Source organism: Leptinotarsa decemlineata, unplaced genomic scaffold, assembly GCF_025532065.1.
Source record: "Leptinotarsa decemlineata unplaced genomic scaffold, Ldec_3_MD MMD2_tig00000505_RagTag_RagTag, whole genome shotgun sequence".
Taxonomy (NCBI): Eukaryota; Metazoa; Arthropoda; class Insecta; order Coleoptera; family Chrysomelidae; genus Leptinotarsa; species Leptinotarsa decemlineata.
Window position 1 is genome coordinate 20,448,437 of NW_027412549.1, and position 24,559 is coordinate 20,472,995.

Here is a 24,559-nt window from a genome sequence, read left to right on the forward strand (position 1 = left end):
CCAACCTATCTTCCTCTATATAAATAAATAACAAAACAACTGCTGCTTATGTGGCTTGTGGAGGTGATATCGAACTAAAATTTATATTTTGCCTTAATTGTTGATTTATAAAGATAATTTTCCTTTTTTAAAGTAGAATATCTAGGTACGTATAAATTATTCCAACTTGATATAGGCGCTGTTGCCAATATGTGAATTAGAAACAAATCCCTTTGAAAAATAAAACCCAACATTTGAAAAATCAATTTGAATACTTTTCGAAGTGAATCTGAAAATCTTATGAATTAAACTCAACTTCATATTGTTCAAACTTGCATTTGCTGTAATAACCGAAATTGAGGAACATTGAAATTGAAAACTTAAGAATGGAATGAAAAAAATGTTTTATTGAAAAAATAAGATAATGTTGTGTATTTAACGTTTGTTTGAAGGTAGTTGACAACATTAGTTCGAACTTTCATTGTCTAATATGATATAAATTGATTTGAAATACTTGAAAGACTAAGAAATTGAAAAAGAGATTAGCTGAGAAATAATAATTTTATCAAGAAAATAACTGAAATTACAATGAAATAAAAATACAGCAACAACTAAAAATAAACTATCAACACGCGATGAAAATCAGTAAATTTTTTAAAACAAATGAAAAATTAAAAGTTAAAAGATTCCAAACCAAGTAACTTCACGACGTTTCGATTGTCAGTATCCACAATCATCTTCGGGTGATAACTGGACTTATTCCTGGAAGTCCGAACAAATGAAATGATGTATTTGAAGCTGAAAAATAAACCGAAAGGTGCTAGGTAGCAGTCTCTTCAACAATATTAAAGATTGTTGAGGAGAGTGGTGTGGTGACTGCTACCTAGGACCTCCTGAATAAATTGTTATCTTTTAATACATTATCTACTTCATTATTTTTTTTTCAATAAAACCGTTTCAAATAATTTTTTGCTTATTGCATTTAACAGTCCACGTATTACATGGTGCAGTCCCCTTTGATTGATATCTGATGTCTCTAGTACGAACTGAATGGGAAAAAGCAATTTTTTGTATAATTCAATATTAATTTGGAAGTAGTTGTTTCGAAAGTATTTTTTTCATGTAATGCAGTGTTCATGTGAAATTAGTTGTTTCGGAAAGGTTTTTTCTTTCAGTTTGTGTCTGAAAGTAACTTCTGTGCATGATTTGTAAATAGTTTATTATAAATTCACTTGTTTTCTCCCTCTGGAAGTTTTTTCAAAAAATGTTTTTCCCAAAAAGCTTTTCCTTTATAGTTTTAATAAATCTGATTGTATACATATCCCACATTGATTTGAAGGTAGATATCTGCAGCATTAAATAAATAAATGAAATTGTATGCGATTGAAAACTATCAGCTTTTTCGATACTTTAGTAATATTTTAGCTGCTAGTAACAGTCGAAAGGAGCGCATTATACGCCTTCAAAAATTGGTTTTAGATTTCAACGATGAAATTTCAGATATTCATTATTAGCCAGTAAATAGTTTGGGGAACAACTGTTTCTTCATTGTTGTTATTGTTCAGTGAAACGTATATGAAATTATGTGGTTTTTACTTATTTGCATACTGAGTTCTGGTGAGTTCACAGTTAATTATTATATTTCGGTAGTGACAGGTGGCTGACGTACAATGACCTAGGAAAATCCAAGATATCAATCGGGTCACTCTGGTTTTGAACTTCACCTGTAAAATAATAGTTTGCTTTGTACTTCAAGGAATCTAAAGAATTATAAACTACATTGAATAAGACTAATTAATTTTTGTCTTGTCACAACAAAGTAACTGAAATAGTAATGGAAGTAATGAATATCACCACATCAAAGGTTACAAACACTAAACTGTTATTTTCAATACCACAACATGTGTTTCGATCACCAAGTGATCATCTTCAAGAGGAAGCTACTCTAGTTGAAACTATTTTGAACTGAAAAATTGTTCACATTTTGTCAGTGAATTTTATCGCTTTGAAGAGTTCAAAGAATGTAGACCATTTTGGGACAAAAATGTTTTCGCTTTCTACTTCTCCATATTTATACATAATAATTGTGGAAATCGTCAAAAGAAAGGAAAAAAGCAAATTATTTCAAAATTATCTCTTTACAAAGATGTGAACATCATGCAAAAAATGTAGGAATCTTCCAAAGCAAGAAAGAAATGGTTTACAGATTAAACTCCTTATGAAGATGTGTAGATCATGCAAAGAAGTAAGTTAAAGACACAAACTGGAAGAACAATTCCTCCCAAAACAAATACTTTTACATTAACATTGAACTATACAAAAACTTTTTTTTTCTATTCAGTTTGTACCCCAAACATTCGTTATCTGGACCTTATTTGGAATACTGTTTTCAGTGGACAATATGGATATAGAAAATATAAAAATCATTACATATATTTAACAGAAAATAGGTGATTACCGAAAATGATGTTTAGTATCTTTGTACCTGTGCTGAGTATTTGATATAGTCAATCATAAAATATAAGTAAAAAAACATTTAACGTTAGTGGCAGAAAAGAGTTTTGGAATGGTTGAAAATTACCTAGAACCAGACAAAAATGTGTGAAAATAGTCGGCAGTAAAAGTTTCACACAATGTATTACTTGTGGTGTACCCCAGGGATCTATATTAGGCCCAATACTTTTTCAAATTCATGTCAACTCCATATCAAATTGAAGTGGTAGGACATAAATATGTTGAATATGTTTAAAGTTATCCAACTATGTTATCAATGTGGCTTCAGTCACATAAACTAACCTTGAATTTCAACAATTCATCTTAGGTATACAGTGTCATCCCCAAAGTATGCACCATATGGAAAACTTATTTATTAAGGGTTTTTCGACAAAAAGTTATTTCTGATAAAAGTTTGTGCATCGCCTAAAACTAAACATGCACCAAGAAAATATAGTAAAACACACATAATATACGAGAAGCCTTCAAATATTTTATTTTGTGACAATAGTAGGTAAAGTACTCTTATTTTGAAAAATCTTGGGAAATGTTATTTAGAAAAGTTGTTGAGCATTGAAAAATGAATCTAGATTTGAAGTCATGGCCATCTAAGTGAAGTTTTATTTTTTACGCATTTTTAAAAATGAGAACTACGAAAAACAAATTATTGCTAAAACAATAAATAGGCAACATCCTGTATACGACGGTTCATTTTAAAAGCCTGTAATATTACAAATTATACAACTATGGTGTTAGCCACGGTCAACTGTTTTGAACAGTAAATTAATTTTCGAAGTTTTTGGTGTAAATTTATTTTAATTTTTTATCAACACCGAAAATTACTCAAAATTATACAGTATTGTAACAATAACTTAATATTCAATAATATCAAATCACAAAACATGAAAATAAAATAGGTATTTCTGAAGAAACTCATTGATTTCCTAGAGATTTTCTTGTCCAAAATAAGTTGAATCTTCGGAAAATCAATGAGTTTGTTTCGAAATGTCTATTTTATTTTGATGTTTTGTGATCTGATATTATTGACTATTGAGTTATTGTTACAATACTGTATAATTTTAAGTGATTTTCGGTGTTAACAAAAAATAAAAATAACTTTGCACCAAAACCTTTGAAAATTAATCTACTTTTCAAAACAATTGACCGTGGTTAACACCATAGTTGTGTAATTCGTAATATTACAGGCTTTCAAAATCAACCGTCATATACTGAAATTCTTAAATTGCAAATTCATGGAGATCACTAATTTCAAACCTTCTCACACCATACTAAATTCTATACACTTGACAAACAAACTCAACAACATAAAAACTAACAATAACATTAAATTAGTATCGTTTGACATCAAGAACATGTTTCCAAATATTCCAAGAGATGAATGCCTTCCCCTGATTAAAAATATATTAGATAGACATATACTAACCCATATGTCAACAGTGAACTCTGTGAACTGTTCAACACGTGTTTAAAACAAAACTATTTTAAATTTAAATAATATATCAGCTAGTAACGGACATAAGTCCGTTACTAGCTGATATCTTCCTAAACAATTCAGAGAATAATCTAATTTTGAATAACTCCCTTTCCCATAAACATATTGTGTTCTGATTTAGATCTGTAGATGATATATTAGTAGGCTTCGATGGTTCAACTAGACAAATATCTCATTACTTGAAATTCCTCAATAATCTACACGATAAGATCAAATTCACCGTAGAAACGGAAAAGAACAATGAGATAAATTTTTTAGATCTGACAATATCCAAAAACAATGATAAACTCGACTTTAACATTTTCCGAAAAAACACATTCACAGATTACATAATACGTTTTGACTCTTTTAACCCGATTTCACAGAAATTGTCTGCATTCAGGTCAATGATACATAGGGCTTTCACGATACCCCTTTCTGATCAAACCCTCCGAAATAAAATCGCAATCAATAAACAAATAGCAGTTAACAACAAAATACCTACCACTCTGGTTAACAACATTATAATGAAATATCAACAAAAATCAATAATGAAAGAACTATATTCAATTTCCACAAGACCAGAACACAAATATGTTAGTATCAATTATGCCGGTAGAATCTCCGAGTATATTAAAAATTATCTCTCAAAATTCAATCCACAAACATCCTACACATCCAACGGAAATTTAGGAAACAGATTATTCAATGCCAAACCTAAATTAGACAAAGGGAAGAGATCTGGTATACAGGGTGTTCCTTAAACACATGCTAATATTTGAGGAGGTAATTCTTAGACCCATTTTAAGAAAAAAACTTAATATGGACGTATGTCCTAACCGCCTTAACTTTTGAGATACAGGGTGGCAAAGTTTTCAAAAATAATCAGTTTTTTAATAATAACTGAGATAATTTTGTAGACATCTTTGGCATATTTGGTACGTATGTTCCATGCCTCAAGGCTCATTTTCTGATGTACACAAATTTGTATTTTTTCGAACAGTGGCATCCCTACGGGTTTCGCATTGAATATTTTTGGGGAAAAAGTACTACGCCAATGCTTTCTTTTCAAAATAAAATCATTTTTGAATTCCTCATTTATTTTTGAGAAAATTTGATCTCCTGGTATTTCTTTGTCCGACGCATGATTTTCACTCAAAAAAAATAAAAATCGACAGAAAGCAAATTAAGAAATTAAATCAATTCTAAAATGAATGAGAATCTGAAAATTGCTTCATAACGCATTACCAATTCCCTAATAATATTTGAAAACATAATCTGCAAAAAAACAAATTTTTCAAAAAAACGAGTTTTATTTTATTTTGTGACAGTAAGTCTAAACGAATAGCACAAATTTGTTAATTAGTAACAATACAAAAACTGATTATAAAAATTGTTGGAAGTGGCCACCTGCACTTAGTATGCATGCTTCCGCCCTTCTACGCATTTCAAATATTCCCGGCGTATTTCGTATAGTTTCACACGCGGCAACTATTCGCTCTCTTAAATCTTCTAAAGTATTAACGGGAGTTTTATATACAAGAGTTTTAAGGTGACCCCATAAAAAAAATCTAAACTGTTGAGATCGAGGGATCTTGCTGGCCATTGCTGAGGTCCTCCGCGACCTATCCAACGATTAGGATAAACTGTATTTAAATGGTTTCGGACAATTACACTGAAATGAGCAGGGGCGCCATCGTGCATGTACCATATTCAATTCCTTAACGCAAGTGGCACATCTTCCAATAACCCAGGTAAGTGTTCTTCGAGAAAGTGTAAATAAGAACGACCATCAAGGCGTCCTGGTAGAAAAAATGGGCCTATTAGATGATCACCTATAATTCCTGCCCATACATTAACCGAAAATTGGTGTTGGAAATGGGTTTCGGTTATTGCATGGGGATTTTCTTCAGCCCACACATGATTGTTATGGAAATTTTGAATGGCATTCCGAGAAAAATTTGCTTCGTCTGTGAACAACATTTGTGTCTCAAACTGCGGATTTAGTGCAATACTTTGTAGATACCACTGATTGAAGTTCACACGATGTGGAAAATCTCTGGGGAGTAATGCCTGCATTCTTGAAATATGGTATGGGTATAACAAAAAATCAACCAAAATACGCCAAACAATTTGATGACAAATATCCAGAGTTCTAGCAATCTTCCTCGTACTCGTCTCAGGATTTTCCTCAATTTCTTGCAGCACCGCTTCCTCAATTTCTTACTACACGAGGTCTACCTTCCGGAGTCCCTTTCTTGAAACTACCAGTTCGGCTATCTGGTAAGGCACGATTAGGATATCTTTCCTGATAAATGCGCCTGGCTTCTGTTGCATTACCATCGGCAAGGCCATATACTTAATGCATTTGCGCCATTTCCGCATTCGTATAATTTACCATATTTACTGATATTCAGAAAAACAGCAGACTACCAAAATAACTTCGATAACACTTCAAAATCAATCAAAACGCGCTGTGACAGTTTTTAACACCAACACCTTACTTTAAACCAACATCAATATTAGCTACTGACGTTTGTACATACAGAGAATTCGTTTTTTATTGCTATGGTGGGTACGATGTTTTTTCTGCTTTTGGAATTGGCCGCGTTGGTAGTGCGCCCGACTCATGATCGGAAGATCTGTTAATTTCACTTCAAAATAATGTATTCATGCATTGATTTCATTATCCCATATTTCAATTTTTTGAATTGACTCGTTCACAAAATAAAAGGAGGGGGGAAATCAAAAAAAATGCACTGTATTTGACATGTTTCCTCAAGTTCTTGCATTCTTATAGTATACTAGACTATGTCGAAAACATATTTTTTTCGTCAACACCAGTCAAAAATATATTACATTGAGTTCTTAGGTTACTTTCAGATGTTTTTCACCCTTTTTGTTGTAGATCTGATCATCAATTTGGAGTGTGCCATCAAATCATTCAAATATGATGTCGACATCTACAGTTCTAATCACTGGGTTGGTGGAAATCCTCAAAAAGTATGCGAAGGACTGATATTTCCTGAACTCATCCCCATTATCGTTCCGATTCGCAAATTGGAAGTGAAAGAAATTGTGTTGCCCTCAACCAGTGGAGGATTATATCTAGAAGATGATTTTGAGATCGTTTTCGATGAAAACACAAAATCGCCAATGAACTGTAAGTCATGAATATACCTGATTCACGAATATTGATCACTTGTTTGATGATTTTTACTTGATTATATTATATAATTTCAATTTTCATTGAAAGTTTCTTATTTGATCAAATTTTTCTCCTCGTCATTGGTTATTTAGTTGAAAATGATGTACGAAATATTGACCATATTGGAATAATCTTCAAATTGTTTCAACATCTGCCAAGAAAATAAATTTGAATAATTTTCTCAGCACTCGTTCACTCTAACCGAAACCAGAGTCCAACAACGAAGTATTCGTGATCTAACACCAGAAAGCATTCGATAGATCCACCAAGTCTCATTAGTAGTGCAAATCTGAACTAAAAAATTGGTTTACTAGAATTACTCTACTCATAGTCCAATAGTAATGTGCAACAGTTTTCTAATTTCCTTATTAACTTACATTTTAATTATGGAAAGTTAATGTGGAGTTACCTCCTCCGCTACACCTGACATTGGGACCGTTTACAACAATGTGTAATATTCCATATATATGGATATATACATACACATATACACATACATATACACACATATATACATAAAAAATATGATAGTATTTGTTTCGAAAGAATTTTTCTTCCATGTAATTCAATGTTAATATGAAAGTAGCTGTTTCAGGAGGGCTTTTTCTTATAGTTTATACTGAACCTTGTTATTGAACTGAATGCAAATAAAAATTATTATTATTATTATTATATGAACACTGAATTATACAAAAAACACTCTACTTAATTCCAAACTTTCGTTTAGTATACAAGATACAAAAATACAAACTATAAAGATTTAAGACTTTTTCAAATGAAAATCCTTAAAGAGAAGGAAATTTACAAAAAATTCCCATTTTTGGAAACTCTATCTCTATTATTTATAATTTCGATTCAACGGTAAAAATAGGCCTCCGCTGGTGAATTTGGGAATGCGGACGCTGATCTAAAGCTAGTACGCCACAAAAAAAATTCCAACTAATAAATGAAAATTAGAGAATTTATAAAATTGGGGTGTATTTTGATACTATAAAAAATTTAGTACCGTTGGGAATATATTGCTTTGCGTTAGGAATACCTGTTAGCTTTATTAACAAATGCAAACCGATTTGTTAAAAAGCTCATTCGAAAGATCTATCAAGTCTCTATAAAAATGTTTTCAAAATTTCATATCCATATCTTTATTAGTTTCAGAGTTATAATAATTTTTTAGTTTTCAAATCGAGTGGTTCATGCAACTTTTGTAGCATCTAATTTTAGAAGTAAAATAATTTTTTTTCGAGAGTTTGGAATGTATGAGTGTTTTTATAATTTTTAGCAGTTGAAGAAAGATATCTAGCGCGTGAAAATTTTTTATAACGTATTGTTTAGTTAATGAACAATGAAATTATTAAAAAATATTTTTTTTCTTTGTTGATCCATAAAGAAATATCAAATATGATTTTCAAAATAGAAAACATTTCTCAACAAATTATTTAAACATTTGAAATGTGATAAAAACGATTATGAACAATTGAAAAATGTAATTGAGAAAAAATGTTCACTTATTTATTACTAATCTGTGTTATTTATTATTGTATTATTTATTTATTCATTTACTGAACGACTACGGGTACAAACAGAATAAAACCAAAAATATCTCCATTTTACATATGAAAGACAGTGAGTAAACGTTACTTTGCACTAATAACGAATATGAGAAGAATGAAATGAACATAAAAATAGATTTCACATAGTTTTTCAAATCTAAGGAAAAGTAACCTCAGTTTTTCAATATCATTGCAATAATTATTTGAGAATCAGACAAAGACATTATGGTTTTGCAAGTCTCTGCAAGGTACATTCAATGAAATGTTTGTTATCTACTTTGACCAATCGATACAATTATTGAGTATTTGGACAACATTATTATATCTGATATTTTTCTCCTATCTGTAAGAGATAACAGGAAATTATTTGAAAACTAGACGAAGATTTCCATTGCTTCTAGACATGTCTGTTTTATGAGCTAAGAGTACTAAAGATTCAGCAGAGTTTTTCCGTTTCTGAAATGCCTTGTATTTCTCACAATGAATCCCAATGAAGGATTATACATATTAATGGTTTCCTTTATGTGAGATTTTAAAATTATTTTGGAATCCATTATGACTTTTAAATTGAAAATCAATGGGATTTCTATTTCGAATAAAAGTTATTTATATGCTTGAAAATATGTCTTTTCGTTTACCGGCAACCCTCAGAATTCTAAACTTGTGCGAGCTAAGGACTAACGAGGTCTTACATTTCAACTTGTGATTCCTAACACGTGTGATTCCTAATTAGAGTCTATCGTGATTTGGGCATAGGCTTCTCTTGCCACATCAAGGTCATTTTATAATCTCTCACAGTCCTGGATTTCTTTGATTGTCCGATAAATCTTGAGATTGTCCGCATATGATAAAACGTTGGAATGTTCAAATCCTTCAACAACAATATTGTTGATATGAATTATAAAGAATAATGGTCTCAAGTGACGCCCTTGTGGTACACCTGATGTAACCATAAAAGCTTCTAATCGTTAACATCCACAACTTGATGCCTTCCGTTAGTATGTGACAATATCAACAATAGAACAAAAATTATGCCTGTTTTACTATTCAAAAATTGATATTTTCGAATGCATTCATTATATTTAATGTACCTGGCTGCTGATTTTATCATGTTTCAGGTGTCGAGTTGAAAGATATTGGAGCCCATGAGTGGTCAGAACCCTCTGTCTGGGAAATTTCCAATGAAAAGAATAATGTAGCGATACCACACGCGGAAAGATTGCCTTGCGAGTATGATGATGTAATTTTTCCACATGGAATTAAAACAGGGACTATAGTACATTTTAGTGGATCCCAAGTGAAAATGAGAAGCCTTCGATTTGGTAACGAACAGTGGACCAATGAGGACTTGCTTTTTTATTCGGATTCACCAGTCATGAGCGGTAAACATTATTCTACCAAGTCAAAATTAAATACAGTCTAGAGTTAGGATGAGAAATATTAAAAAAAAAATTCATCCTAACTTTATTAAAACTTAATTTCGAAATACCATTTCCTCAGTATTCTTGAACTGTTCTTGATTTCAATGAAATAATGCTAAAAGATCCTTCGGCATCAGCAAACAGTATAGTTGAACATTTATCTCAATTGAAGTAATGATTTACCTCACTTCTCACGTTTCACAAATCACCATCCAAAAATTAAACGAGTTGAGCGTCGAAGTTCTGTTTTACCCAACCAAATTCCATCTATTGAAGCACTTCGATAACTTTCTCATCGGTGAAACCTTCGCCAATCAGGGCCATGCAAAAATGGCCTTCGTCGACTCCATCGAATCTCGAGCACACATTTTTTATGCGGATGGAATTGATTGACTTTTGTTGAGTTGTAAAAGTGCACTGATTCAAATGGTGCTTATTTCAATTTTCTAGATACAAACCTATTAGTGTACTTCGAAGTTTCGGGCCAAGAAACTTATTTCATCAGCTTATCAGCACTGGATAACTTACTGTCATCGTGAAAAGAGCGGATTTGTCTTTTCCGGCGACAAAAATTCGTGATATTATCTAAAACGGTACTGATGAGGTGATAAGAAAAGTGTTTTTCAAAACTTTGGAGTACATAAAAAGGGTGGTAGTAATCTATGTAAGTTATATTTTATATAAATACCCTTTCATATACAGGGTGTTTTAAATTCGAGCCTCACCATTGGAATCTCGGAAACTATTAGAGATACGAAGATGGGTAAATTGGGGCAAAGTTGCGCATTTACCTGACCAACAATAAGCCGTTGAGAAAGTTCTGAAATTCCCAGTATATCCGGAGATATCCGAAAAAACAAAAATTTCGGAAAATGGTTTTTATTTTTTTCTAGCTTTATTTTTCGAAGGATTCGAAAATAAATTGCACTTTCACATTGCTACTTTTCCCTGCTACATAATGGTGTTTTCATATTTGCTAGTTGACGTTTCGTCTTCCTGCCACCATCATCAACTTAATTTTTTCTTATGGGCGCTACAGTGGATTCTTTCTGTTTTGAATAGAACCAGATTGTACTTTTTCAATGATGTATCATAAGTTATCATTGTAGATCTTGAAAAAATAAATTCTCATCATAATAGGCTTCGACTTTGATGTTTTTAAATTTGACTTTCAATTTGTTACACCCAATGACATTTTGTTATTGTGCAAGTCATTTAATTTTTGGCGAAAAATGGCTTTCACGAATGAAGAAAAAAGAGATATGATACAAATTTATTACAAATACCAAAGAAACAGTGTTAGGACATCGAAAATGTATTCAAACTTGTATTCACTGCACGATTAATTTCCTTCCTCTTCAATCTTCCAAACTCTCTAACAATGCTGTGTTGAATCCACAATATTTTGATATTCCCTATGACCATAAACTCTATTTCTCTATTTTTCAGTGTACCCTATAAGAAAATATCCATAACACTTAAATCTGGAGACCTTGCTGCCCACCTCACCGGCTCATTATTCCCTATCCATTCATCACCAAAACTTTCAGTCAGGTAATTAGATATTCATCTGGTCGTGTGCGGTGGAACACCATCATGTTGAAACCAGATGTAGTTATAGTTATATAGGTAGATCATCCAATAGTCTTCGAAAATCGACATAAAAAACTGGTGACAGGTTGCTCCATTCAGAATTCCGTCAAATAAATGAGGATCCAAAATTCTATCTTTGTAAATTCCTGCTCACACGTTAATACTAAATCGCACTTGAGGTCGAATTTCTCGGAACTGCCCGGGATTGTTTATACTCCAAATGTGTTCGTTATTTCCGTTGAATATCCCACAATTCATAAAAGTGGTTTCATCTGTCCAAATAACATTTCCCAGGAAAACAGGAAAATCAATTCTTCTTATTAGCCAATTACAAAACTCTAATTGCCTTTCGGGATCACCTGGATGCAAATTTTAAGATATGTCTATTTTGTAACATTTTGAAGAGCTTTTTGGAGATGTCTTCAAGCACTTGTATCACAAACATTCATTTCGGACGAAATTTGACGTATAGATTTTCCAGAGTTCATGTTTATCTGCAAATCATTAATTTTCATTGAAAAGAAGACAATGTCTGACTTACCTCACACATACCTCATTTATTACATTTTCTTTAGTTTCCTGGTCCATTCTGTCTCCGTATTTTTTCCTCACCTTTTCAAATGAACTCGGTGAGATGTTGATCCAATAAGTTGAACATAGTTCGATGTCATCTTTCAGGCTACAAGTTTGAATACATTTCCGATGCCCTAACACTGTTTCTATCGTATTTGTAATATATTTGTATCATATCTCTCTTTTCTTTATTCGTGAAAGCTATTTTTTTCGATAGTTACAATTTTTCGAATAAAAATTATAACTTATGATACATCATTGAAAAATTAAAATGTGGTTCTATTCAAAACAGAAAGAATCCAACTAGCGCCCATATAAAAAATAAAGTTGATGATGGTGGCCGGAAGACGAAACGTCGGATAGAAAATATAAAACCACCATTATATAGCAGGGAAAAAGTGGCAATTTGGAAGTGCAATTAATTTTCGACTCCTTTGAAAAATGAAGCCAGAAAAAAATAAAAACCATTTTTGTAAATTTCTGTTTTTTTTTATATCTCCGGATATAGTCGGAATTTCAGAACTTTCTCAACGGCATATTGTTAGTCAGGTAAATGCACAACTTTGCCCCAATTGAACCATCTTCGTATCTCTCATAGTTTCCGAGATCCCAATGGTGAGGATCGAATTTGAAACACCCTGTATTACGTGGTAAATCATTATTCTGTTACCTGTTTCAATTCATTAACAAAGTTTATTCTTTCTCTTGAATATGATTACTTGGTGATCGAAACACGTGTCGAAATGTTAAAATAACGGTTTGGTGTTGGGAAAAAACCCCAGTAATATTCCTCAACGAATGTTTGGAGTACAAACTGAATGAGAAAAAGTGATTTCCTTATAATACAATGTTCATATGGAAGTATTTGTTTCGAAAGAACGTTTTCCTTCCGTGTAATTCAATTTGATCAGTGAAATTTGGAACCTCTGTTGTGAAATTAATGTTTCAAAAACACATTACTCCACCAGAACCGAATTTCCGTCTGTGTGTAGTGTAGTCTAGTTGCATATAAAGATATTAACGCAGTTGTAAGGATTACTCTCAGTCATTTCCCGATGATGCTAACTTGGTTAGCGAAACGCGCGTCGACAGACAACTAATTTTTTCTGTTGATGGTTCCGAATAGGTTTTTTCAAAATCAAAATCAAAAATCAAAAAATCTTTATTTCCGTAGACCTAGGGAAGGCATGGAAAAAGTCACATAACTCAGTACAATTACAATGATGTCACAATCATAAAACAACATAATTATAAGACATATTATATAACATTTAGACCATAAAAGGGATCCAAAAATTAAAATTTGAAATTCCACATTAGACTGAAAAAATTCATCAAGCGAATAAAATACCTTTTCACATAGTTTCCGAACTTTTTGTTTAAAGAGCTTTACACTAGTTATTTTTTTAATGGATATTGGGAGCTTGTTGTACAGTTTTATTGACATGATATGAGTTCCATTAGTCACCTTGGCTAACTTATGACTAGGAATTAAAATGTTATAGTTTTTTCTCAGGGTGAAGCCCGAAAGAAGACATGTATCATCTCTGTTCTGAAACTTGGAGCAATTTGATTTAACATAGATTACGCAATTAAGAATATACATGCAAGTAACAGTTAATATATTCAACTTTGCAAATAGTGGTTTAGAGGAATGGAGTGGTTTTTTTAAACAAATTGTTCTAATAATCTTTTTCTGGAAAATTAATAAGTCACTGATTCTATTGCAGTTGCCAAAACAAATAATACAGTAATTGAGGGCAGAGTAAACATATGCATAATAGTAACTTTTAAGAACAATAGATACAAAATTACGCAGATTCCATATAACGAAACAGTGTATCGCTAATTTCTTCAGTATGAAATCAACATGATGATTCCAATTGAGTTGGGAATCAATAAAAACTCCTAAACATTTTTTATAGTTTACCTGTTCAATACTTTTAATCTCAGACCTAACCAATACACTACAATCAGTTTCCTGAATTGTAAAGAGAATGGTGTTGGTTTTAAGATTATTTAGAATCAAGCCATTCTTAGAACAAATAATTTTGCATGTTGGATACAGCATCATTTGCTCTTACCGACAATGTTTCACATTCCGAACCACTGACAGTAAAAGATGTGTCATCAGCAAATTGTATAGAGCACTGTGGATGATTAATTTTTGAAAGGTCACTAACAAATAAAATAAATAGTGTAGGCCCCAAAACACTACCTTGGGGCATACCTGTAACAACGTTTCTAGATTCAGAGAAAAATTACCCAGTCTAAAGCCTAACTTTAACAACCTGTGTACGACCAGTTAAATAGGTTTCAATCCATTTCAGACTTGGACCACGGACGCCCATGTCAAACAGTTTATCGAGAAGAAGACCATGATGTAAGGTATCAAACGCTCGTGTCAAGTCGAAAAGAACACTAAGTGTAGTGTAGTAGAAAGCCAAAAACTTTCTTTCCCCAAAAAAAAAAAAAAACACTAAGTGATTTTTCACCATTGCTTGGTTAAGCCGGGAAGGAAAAATACCTTCAGAGAAAGATAAATTGATTAGATAAATCAGAGGTTCCATTATTTTCGAAGCAGCCTTTAATAAAACTTTGCCTGGCAATTCATCAACCCCACTGGAATTTTTCGAACATGCGAATTTAATTATTTCCACGAGTTCAGTTTCATCTATTGGATAGAGGAAAAGATTCTCAGTTTTTACGCAACGATTTTCAATGCCACCAGGTGCAGTATTTTTTACTAATGACTCCACTGAATCGACAAAATAACTACTAAATGCTTGAGATATACCGGGACCATCGTGAACAAGTACACCATCGCCAATGTCAAAATAGCTGGGTAAACATTTAGATGAATCGTTGATAATAGTATTTTTCCTGATGATAGACCAAGCAGCTTTAGATTTATGTTGAACCTCAAGGAATTGATTATTAAAGTATTGACTTTTTAGAGCACAATTTTTTGTCTATGATTTTTTAAGAGTTGCTTATATTGACCCAACAAAATTTAGTATCGAAGTCAAATTCAGTGAAGTATAGAAAATTCCAATTTTCATCCGATAATAAATTAATGATATGGAGGATATTATGATCATTAAAATTTCTCTTCAAAAATTTGTATCTGGAAAGATGTTCTATGCATGATTTTTTCGGAAAGAAAGAACTGTTTGCTAACAAGCTTTTCCTTTCAGAGGTCTTCGTCACCTTTGGTTTGATGGACACCTTCGATATAACCAATAAAAGCTGTGAGGATCCTGGAGGATGTATCTGTGGAAACGAATACGTAGGTAGATGTCAAGAGATACCGCAAGTTCAAAGTATCAATTGTTTGCATCCTGTGAGACCAATAGGATTTTGCACTGATATATGTGGTATGTAGACTATATCTCAACTGGCATCTCATTTCACTGCGACAATAGTCCAGTCAGCTTAGTAGGATCACCTGGGAATTTGAGATACTCAGCTTTGAACTCATATTAATTTGTATTTTAACATCTTGAAAGTTGTCTCAAAACCTACATATGATACGGTGTACGCGACTATCAAAATAATATAAATAATAATAATTTTCATTCTCCAGGAGGACAATACAAGTATTGTATAGGAGTAGTCGTATATCTAAAATTAAAGTTAAGATTAAGGGAAACAGTAAGCAGAACGTGACGATATTCATACATATACAGGGTGTTAATTAAGTATGTACCATAAATTCAACAGAAGATTCTTCAGGTAATTTTAAGACGAAATGTTCATATGGGTCCGCAAATCCTTCGTTCTCAAGATACAGGGTGTTAAAATAAAAATTAAAAAAAAATATTCGTAAATATCTTAAATATCCTTCACCTAATTTTGTTGCAAATTGACAATAGTATTTATAACATTGAGGAGCTAATTTAGCTCGAACGTGATTCAATTTATTGAGTCCAGTGGCATCTCGAGCGGGATTTGCGAAAAAATGTACGCCACAGACTTTTGTGAAATTTTTATTATTTCTTTGGATCAAGCAATTAGAAATACAACTTTTTTGCCTCTTGAATTTTTTTCGTATCTTGCTTAGTTTTTAAGAAAAAAAGTCGACCTTGCGAGGCTCCTGCTGTCTTTTAGCCGAAGTCTTTTCTACCATCGCTTTGGAGTAGCCATTCCGTTGAAGATCATTTTTGATGATGTCTAGTTCCTTCTCGAGACCTTCCTTCATATTACAGAGCCCAAAAGCACGGTCTAATAGGGTCTTGATGATTCCTCTTTTAGTCGATTGATGGTGGTTGGATTCGTGGTTCAGATACTGTCCCGTATGAGTGGGTTTTTGGTTTACAGATGTTTCCCACTCAGTGTCGGTTCTCTTCACCAAAACGTCTAAGAATGGCAATTCATTGTGGATTTCCTTCTCCATTGTGAAAGTGATGGAAGGTCTCACGCTGTTGATGTGTTTCAGGAAGGCGTCTAGTTCAGTATTCCCATGGTTCCATATTATGAAGGTGTCGTCAACATATCTCAACCAGACTCGAGGTTTCTTGTGGACTTCTCCAATGGCCAGAGTTTCAAACCACTCCATATATATGTTGGCTATGACTGGTGAAAGTGGCGATCCTATTGGCAATCCCTCATCTTGTGTAAAGAATTCGTCCTTCAGTTGGAAATAATAGTTTTGTACACATCATCCTAGTAATTCCATAATTACTTCTATAGGTAGATTCGTTCTCTCTTTCTGGTTCCCGTCTTCGGATAGCTTTCTCTGTATGATTTGGAGTGCTTCTTCGACCGGAACGTTGGTGTGAAGGCTTTCCACGTCGAAACTAATTAGTTGATCTTCCTGTGTGACTTCAATTGACCCTAGTAGTTCGACATGAATGCCTTGAATTCTTCACAAAAGACGATGTCTTTCTTTGTAATGGTTGTATTATGGGAAGTAAAAATCTAGACAAGTTTTGAGTAGCCGAATCTCTGGAGCCGAACATCCTTCTTGTGGATTTTGGGTAGTCCATATAAATGAGGGGGCTTACTGTGGTGCGGTGTTAGCGATGACCTTTCCTTTTCCGAAAAATAGACTTCGTGTTTTTTTCAAAATCTGGTACCACTTCCTTTCAATTGATGCAGTAGGGTCCCGTACGATTTTTGTGTATCCTCCCTTCTGAAGAACCTCTTCGATCTTTCTTTTTCATTTTTTTATTTTTATTTACTTTTTGTTCTATTTTTATTTGTATTTTATTTCACTATTATTTCATTTCAGATTTTTTTCTGCTTGATATAATTGTTATTTTCAGCTATTCATTTTTGATTCGTCTTTTTTAGTTGTTTCAGGGATTTCAAATCATTTTATATAGTAGATAAGTCCGTACTAGTGAAATTCGTCTTTATTAAGGGTTTTTCGACAAAATGTTATTCCTGATAAAAGTTTGTGCATCCGCTAAAACTAAACAAACACCAACAAAATACAGTGAAATACAGTGAAACAATACGTAATATACGAGGAGCCTTCAAATATTTGATTTTGAGACGAGAGTAAAGTACTGTTATTTCGAAAAATCTCGGAAAATGTTATTTGAAAAAGTTGTTCAACATTGAAAAATACATCTAGATTTGGAGTGATGGCCATCTAAGTGGAGTTTTTTTTTACCCTTTTTTTAAAATGGGGACTACGTCAAGAAAATTTTGCTGAAATGATAAATAGATAGCATCCTGTATACGACGTTTTATTTTGAAAGCCTGCAATCTGACAAATTAAACAACTATGTGTTAACCACGGTCAATTTTGAAGGGTAAACTAATTTTCAAAGTTTTTGGTGCAAAGTTTTTTTTATTTTTTTTAACAACGAAAATTACTCAAAATTATACAGTATTGTAACCTATTATTCAGTAATATAAAATCACAAAACATCAAAATAAAATTTTTTTTTTGAACAAACTCGTTGATTCTCTGGAAATTATTTTGGAGAATTATTTTGGACGAGAAAATCTCCAGAAAATCAACGAGTTTTTTCCGAAATTCTATTTTATTTTGATGTTTTGTGATTTGATATTGATGATATTCTGTTACATACTTTGACACTGTATATTGCACGAAAAGTTCAATATTTGTGTATTTTTGGAAAAGTTCGGATACCATTCCCCATTTGTATAATTTTGAAATTGCGGTTGATCCTAAAAAGTTATTCTATTTTGGTATCTGATAAATATTTAAGAGTTGAGAGTTAACATTTATCAATTAGAAAACCAATATTTTCTGGTTTGAAATATTTGATAAAACTAGGGCAGTTTTCAAGTGAGAATTCAAATTGTTTACATGCATTAGTATTACTTCCTATTATAAATTCCTTCGTACTCTTTAACTACAGCGTGACTCACGGTCGATGGTAGGTTAGACGTTTTTGGAAAACGCAAAGCATGATTTTTCTGAAAATTTCACCTCTCACATTTCCTTACCTGTTCTATCAATCTAAAATATTTTCAGCATTGCGGCGTTGCCACTTCTATCAAAAAGTCCTAGCAATTATATTTTTTTAATGGAACACCCCATATATTAATACATTTTTGGAATTGCTCTGGTATTTTAATACTTTTTTGTTGATAATGTCCTATACCTATCTCTATCTGTTTTCCAGATAAAAAATAAATTGTGCTGAATATGGTCCAAAACATAGCCTTAAATTAAGTACATCAGTACTCTCAACTCATAAAAAATTGATATTTTGATGATAGTTTGAACAAACTAAAAATATTCAAATAATACTAAGAAATCGACTTCATATCATACAGGGCGTGCTAAAATTACTATTATTTCCATTGTGCATAAAAGTAGTCGAAAGTTCATTTTTTCAAATGAAACCCCCTGTATATTACTCGATAAATTGAAAGATGGTGAAAAATGCTTCAAGATGATATACATTTCCCTATACCTAAATCGTTAAGTTTTCTTAATATAGCCGTATAGTTATTCACGTTTTACCTACAAGTGTTAATAGTGGCATTTTATTTTGTGAGTGGTGATTATTGCAAAACGAGCGTCAGCAAGCAGGAGACTTGGAACGTAGAATGCATTTTTGTGAATCCCTTTAGATTCATACACAGGAAGATCGGGAATTTTTGTCAAAAATAATTTGGAGCGATGAATCAAAATTTACGAGGGATGGTATTTTCAATTTTTGGGCTGATCATAATCCTCATGTTACAAAAAAATGGGTTTTCAAGAAAAATTTGACCTGAATGTTTTCTGTATTCTGAAGAACAATAAAATTAGCTTCTTTATTTATGAAGACACACTGAATGCAGTGTGTCCAAATATTAAGGACGACTGTAACCGATTTTCTTGAAAATTTGCCTTTAGAGGAATATAGGAATTCGTGTTTTCAACTGGACGGGGCGCCAGCTCATTCCACCTAGGAAGTTTCCAGGAAACTTGACGAACTCTTCGACGATCGTTGGTTTAGGCGTTTAGGGCCGTGGGATTGACCATCGAGATCACCCGATCTCACGCCACTTGACTTTTTTTTCATGAGGTGTTTTAAAAGAAAAGGTATACAGTACTCCAGTGCCTACCAAAGAAGAATTGCGACGGCGAATAGTGCGGAGTATTAAAGATCTGGATCTCCAGGAAATTGAAAAAGCAACCACAAGTCGCGTACAAAAAAACATTTTAAAGTGTTTAGAGTGTAATGGACAACATTTTCAGTATTTATCGTGAAAATGTGATATTTTGTTTACAATTTTGTTATTTTGAATTATCCTATTCTGTTATTGTCTGTACTTTCACATGTTTCAGCCCACAGAATCTTACTTCTTACCTAGAAATGACTGATTTTTGGTACAGTTGTTCCCTGGAACCTTTGAGCCATAGTTCAGGAAATTATTTTGTAACCTTACAAACTTCCTCTCGTTCATTGGTGTTAATTCAGGATACATTTGGTTGAATTTTTTACACGTTCTGACAATGATTTGATCACTTTGTTCATGTGTATAATAAATAATTTCATAACAACTTCGTTTGAATAATCGATATTTGCATTCATTTTGGAAGATGATTCGAAACACCGTCGATAACTCTTTGTAAATTACTTATAAAAGTAACCGAACTGCTATAAGCTTGATAATTACACTGCTACCTAAATCCAAATTCTAAAAAAATAATGTTTCTAGAAGAAGCGACTTTATTGAGAAAACTTGACGATTTAGGTATAGGGACATGATATATCATCTTGAAGCATTTTTCACCATCTTTCAATTCATTGAGTGATCTACAGGGGGTTTCATTTGAAAAAATGAACTTTTGACTACTTTTATGCACAATGGAAATAATAGTAATTTTAGCACGCCCTGTATGATATGAAGTCGATTTCTTGGTGTTATTTGAATATTTCGAGTTTGTCCAAACTATCATCAAAATATCAACTTTTCATGAATTGAGAGTACTGATGTACTTAATTTCAATTAAGGCTATGTTTTGGATCATATTTAGCACAATTTATTTTTTATCTCGAAAACAGATAGAGATAGGTATAGGAAATTTGACGAAAAAGTATTAAAATACCAGAACAATTCCAAAAATGTATTAATATACGGGGTGTTCCATTTAAAAAAATAAAGTTGCTAGGACTTTTTGATGGAAGTGGCAACGCCGCAATGCTGAAAATATTTTAGATCGATAGAACAGGTAAGAAAATGTGAGAGGTGAAATTTTCAGAAAAATCATGCTTTGCGTTTTCCAGAAACGTCTAATCTACCATCGACCGTGAGTCAAGCTGTATTAGTATAGTTATGAATTTATTCCCTGATGCTATACGTATCAAAAAGTTGATCATTTGTGCTTCGTTTTGTTAATTCCCATTTGGTTTGTGTAACGCATTCAAAAATTATATATTTTTACATGTATTGGTTGTTTTAAAAATGTTGTCCATTGTGTGTCGTCGTATATACTCATCGATAGAGAATTTTGTACTCTATACGTCGATGATCCCGTCAAACGGTCATGTCCCACTGAACCAGTGAAGCGGAAAAATGGAAAGCGGGGATAAGTGAAAGTACTCGAACGACCTATAAATAGTCATCTCTCGGAGTAATCAGTCCAGTCATCACCCGAAGACGATTGTGGATACTAACAATCGAAACGTCTTGAACTAACTTGGCTTGAAATCCCTTAACTTTTTTATTTTTATCTTTATTTTCATTTTGTATTTCTTTATTTTTTGTTCAATTGTTTTATTTTTACTTGTATTTTATTTCACTACTATTTCATTTCAGTTGTTTCAGGGATTTCAAATCATTTTATATATCAGACAATGGAAATCTGAACTAGTGAAATTCAATTTCAATATGATGTATTTTTATCACCAATATTTTTAAATCGCATCAGAAATATAACGAAACCGGTACAGACTATGCAAGCAACGGTAAAGCATGCAACTGCACATCAATTTTGCTTTCTGGGAATCACCGGATCGGGTAGTCACGAAATTTCAAGATCTTGACATTTCTTGAGTCAGAACAAGATATAAGACGTCAAGAAAACGGCAAGACAACTACCGTGTAGTTAAGTTGAGATTGACCTGAACGAATTGTTCTTTTAGATAATTTGAATAGGCATTCACTGAGATGTTACTCATAAAAAAGTACAAAGTTTTTGAAGTAACCTAATCGTACAATGTCTCACTCTATAGTCAAATATATTAACCATGTATTTGACCATTTTATTTGTCTAGTGATACTTAATTCCGTTGTTGTTATTGGTTGAATGTCATTACAGGAGCTAGTATCCTCGCTGAGCCTGACCAAAAGTTCAAGATAGCTGAAATCGAGAAGATTCTTCAGATATATGATTCCGACACTTATGTCAGTAAAGTAAAAGGCTCTGCTGGAAAGGAAGTTATACAAATTATTTTTTCTGAGAAGGAGTTCACTGGTGACAGTTTAGACGAAGCAAATTCATTCCACCAGCAAATTTCCAATGGTGAGAAGATTCGCAACATCACTACCATTCTTTAACCAAATTGAGTCAGGAAATTATGATTTATACAGGGTGATTCAAAAGTACTTTGACAAACCTCAGGAGGAGATTCCTCACAATATTCTAATATGAATTGTCCAAATAAATAAATGTCCGAAAACGCTTCGTTTCCAAGATACAGGATGTTGAAGTTTCATTTTTATTTTCGTTTTTTTCAAATAACTTCTGAAATACTGAACTTAATTAAACGAAACTTGGTAATAGGAGTTTTTGAGGTGTCGAATTCGAACCTGATGTTCTTATTGCTCTTACTCGTAGGGGGCGCCACCTACACGTCTTTTTCTTTTTTAAAGATTCATAATTTTTTTGAGCGTACTTCTAGCACATTTTTCAGTAAAAAAATCGATTTCTCTATCATATCTACGTAAACAAGCTACCCTTGTTACTAGTCGCTGTAAGCAACCGTTTTCTAAATATTTGGACTTGAAAACTTCAAGTCGATTATTTGATAATCGATGCATGTTGAAGTTATTACGAAAATTTTGCTTTTTTCACAAGAATGCTTTGGAAATGAATTTGACGTTTTACTCGTTTGAAGAGGTCATTACTGTTGGGTATGTTCCTTTATGACATCCTTAAGCGAAATAGTTATTTTTGTATCAAGGGTGCATAATCAGTATTTGTTTTAATAAAATTTGCAAGAAATGTTAACATTTTATTTCAGGAAATTTTGAATATGTAGAATAAACTAAAATAAACGAAACTAAATTGTATTCAAATAAATTGTTGGAAGTGTCCACCTTCAACGAAGATACAGGCAGTCAGTCGTCTAGTCATGGAATCTCATACCCGCTCAAAAATTGTTGGTGTGTTTCTTATTGTTTCACAGGCGTCTACTATTCGGTTTCTTAGATCTTCCCCGTTCACTACTGGAGTCTTATAAACTAGTGACTTCAAATGTCCCCAAAAATAAAAATCTATCGGGTTTAGATCTGGGGACCTTGGTGCCCACGCCTGGTTAGGTTCTTCTACACCCCTACCGATCCATCGATTTGGATAGACTGTGTTAAGAAATTCCCTGGATACAACGCTAATGCATAAACCACATGCGGATACGAATTTCTAATGATACATTCTGAAGTAGTCCCGGCAATTCATTTTCTAAAAAGTGTCTGTAAGTTGCGCCATTCATTCGGAGCGGAAGAAAGAAATGACCTATCAAGTAATTATCAATTATTGCCGCTCATACATTTACAGAAAATTGATACTGATAATGCCTTTCACTAACTGCGTGTGGATTTTCGAGAGCCCAAACATGGTTGTTATGAAAGTTTGTGATAGCATTTCGGGAGAAGTTTGCCTCGTCCGTGAAGCGTACATATTATAATATTGAGGATTTCCAGCCAATTTTCTCAAAAACCATTGACACATAGTAATGCGTTGGGGAAAGTCTCGTGGCAAAAGAGCTTGTACCCTTTGAATATGGTATGGATAAAACTGTTGATCGTGGATAATTCTCCAAACTGTGGACTGAGTAGAATTGACAGCTTCAGCAATTACTCTTGTGCTTGTTTTTGGATTCTCCTCGACAGCGTTCAAAACAGCTTCTTCCAATTCTGGGGTTCGGACTGCTCGTGGTCTTCCAATAATATTAGCTGCCCTCTTAAAGCTACCTATTTCTGCCAAACGACGGTGGAGACTAGCAAATGTTGGAGCTGAAGGCAGTACTCAATTAGGAAATCGCTCCTGGTAAATACGTCTTGCTTCGCGCGCATTGCCATTCGCAAGGCCATAAACGTAATGCATATCGGCTAAATGAGCATTATTATTTAAATAATCCATTTTTTCGAAATAAGTATTTTCTACTTCTACTTACGGAAACTTCAACAAAACGTCTAACTGTCACAAAATATGTAATCACCAAAACTACTCACAAACATCAAATTTATATCCAAAGCATTCTTGTGAAAAATGCAAAATATTCGTAATAACTTCAACATGCATCGATTATCAAATAATCGACTTGAAGTTTTCAAGTCCAAATATTTAGAAAACGGTTGCTTACAGCGACTAGTAACAAGGGTAGCTTATTTACGTAGATATGATAGAGGAATCGATTTTTTACTGAAAAATGTGCTAGAAGTACGCCCAAAAAAGTTATGAATCTTAAAAAAAGAAAAAGATGTGTAGGTTGCGCCCCCTACGAGTAAGAGCAATAAGAACATCAGGTTCGAATTCGACACCTGAAAAACCTCCTATTACCAAGTTTTGTTTAATTAAGTTCAGTATTTCAAAAGTTATTTGAAAAAA

At 32.8% G+C, this 24,559-nt stretch overlaps 1 protein-coding gene across 1 annotated transcript in view; it reads left to right on the top strand.

Moving 5' to 3' along the window:
• The first annotated feature begins 1,459 nt into the window (after positions 1–1,459).
• Positions 1,460–24,559, top strand: part of LOC141481859 (protein amnionless-like) — a 32,295-nt gene continuing 9,195 nt past the window's right edge. The window contains exons 1-5 of the mRNA XM_074174166.1: positions 1,460–1,596; positions 6,873–7,127; positions 9,841–10,104; positions 15,507–15,686; positions 22,049–22,252. Of these exons, the coding sequence (XP_074030267.1) occupies positions 1,563–1,596; positions 6,873–7,127; positions 9,841–10,104; positions 15,507–15,686; positions 22,049–22,252 (937 nt within the window). The 5' untranslated portion in view covers positions 1,460–1,562. The remainder of the gene's footprint in view (positions 1,597–6,872; positions 7,128–9,840; positions 10,105–15,506; positions 15,687–22,048; positions 22,253–24,559) is intronic.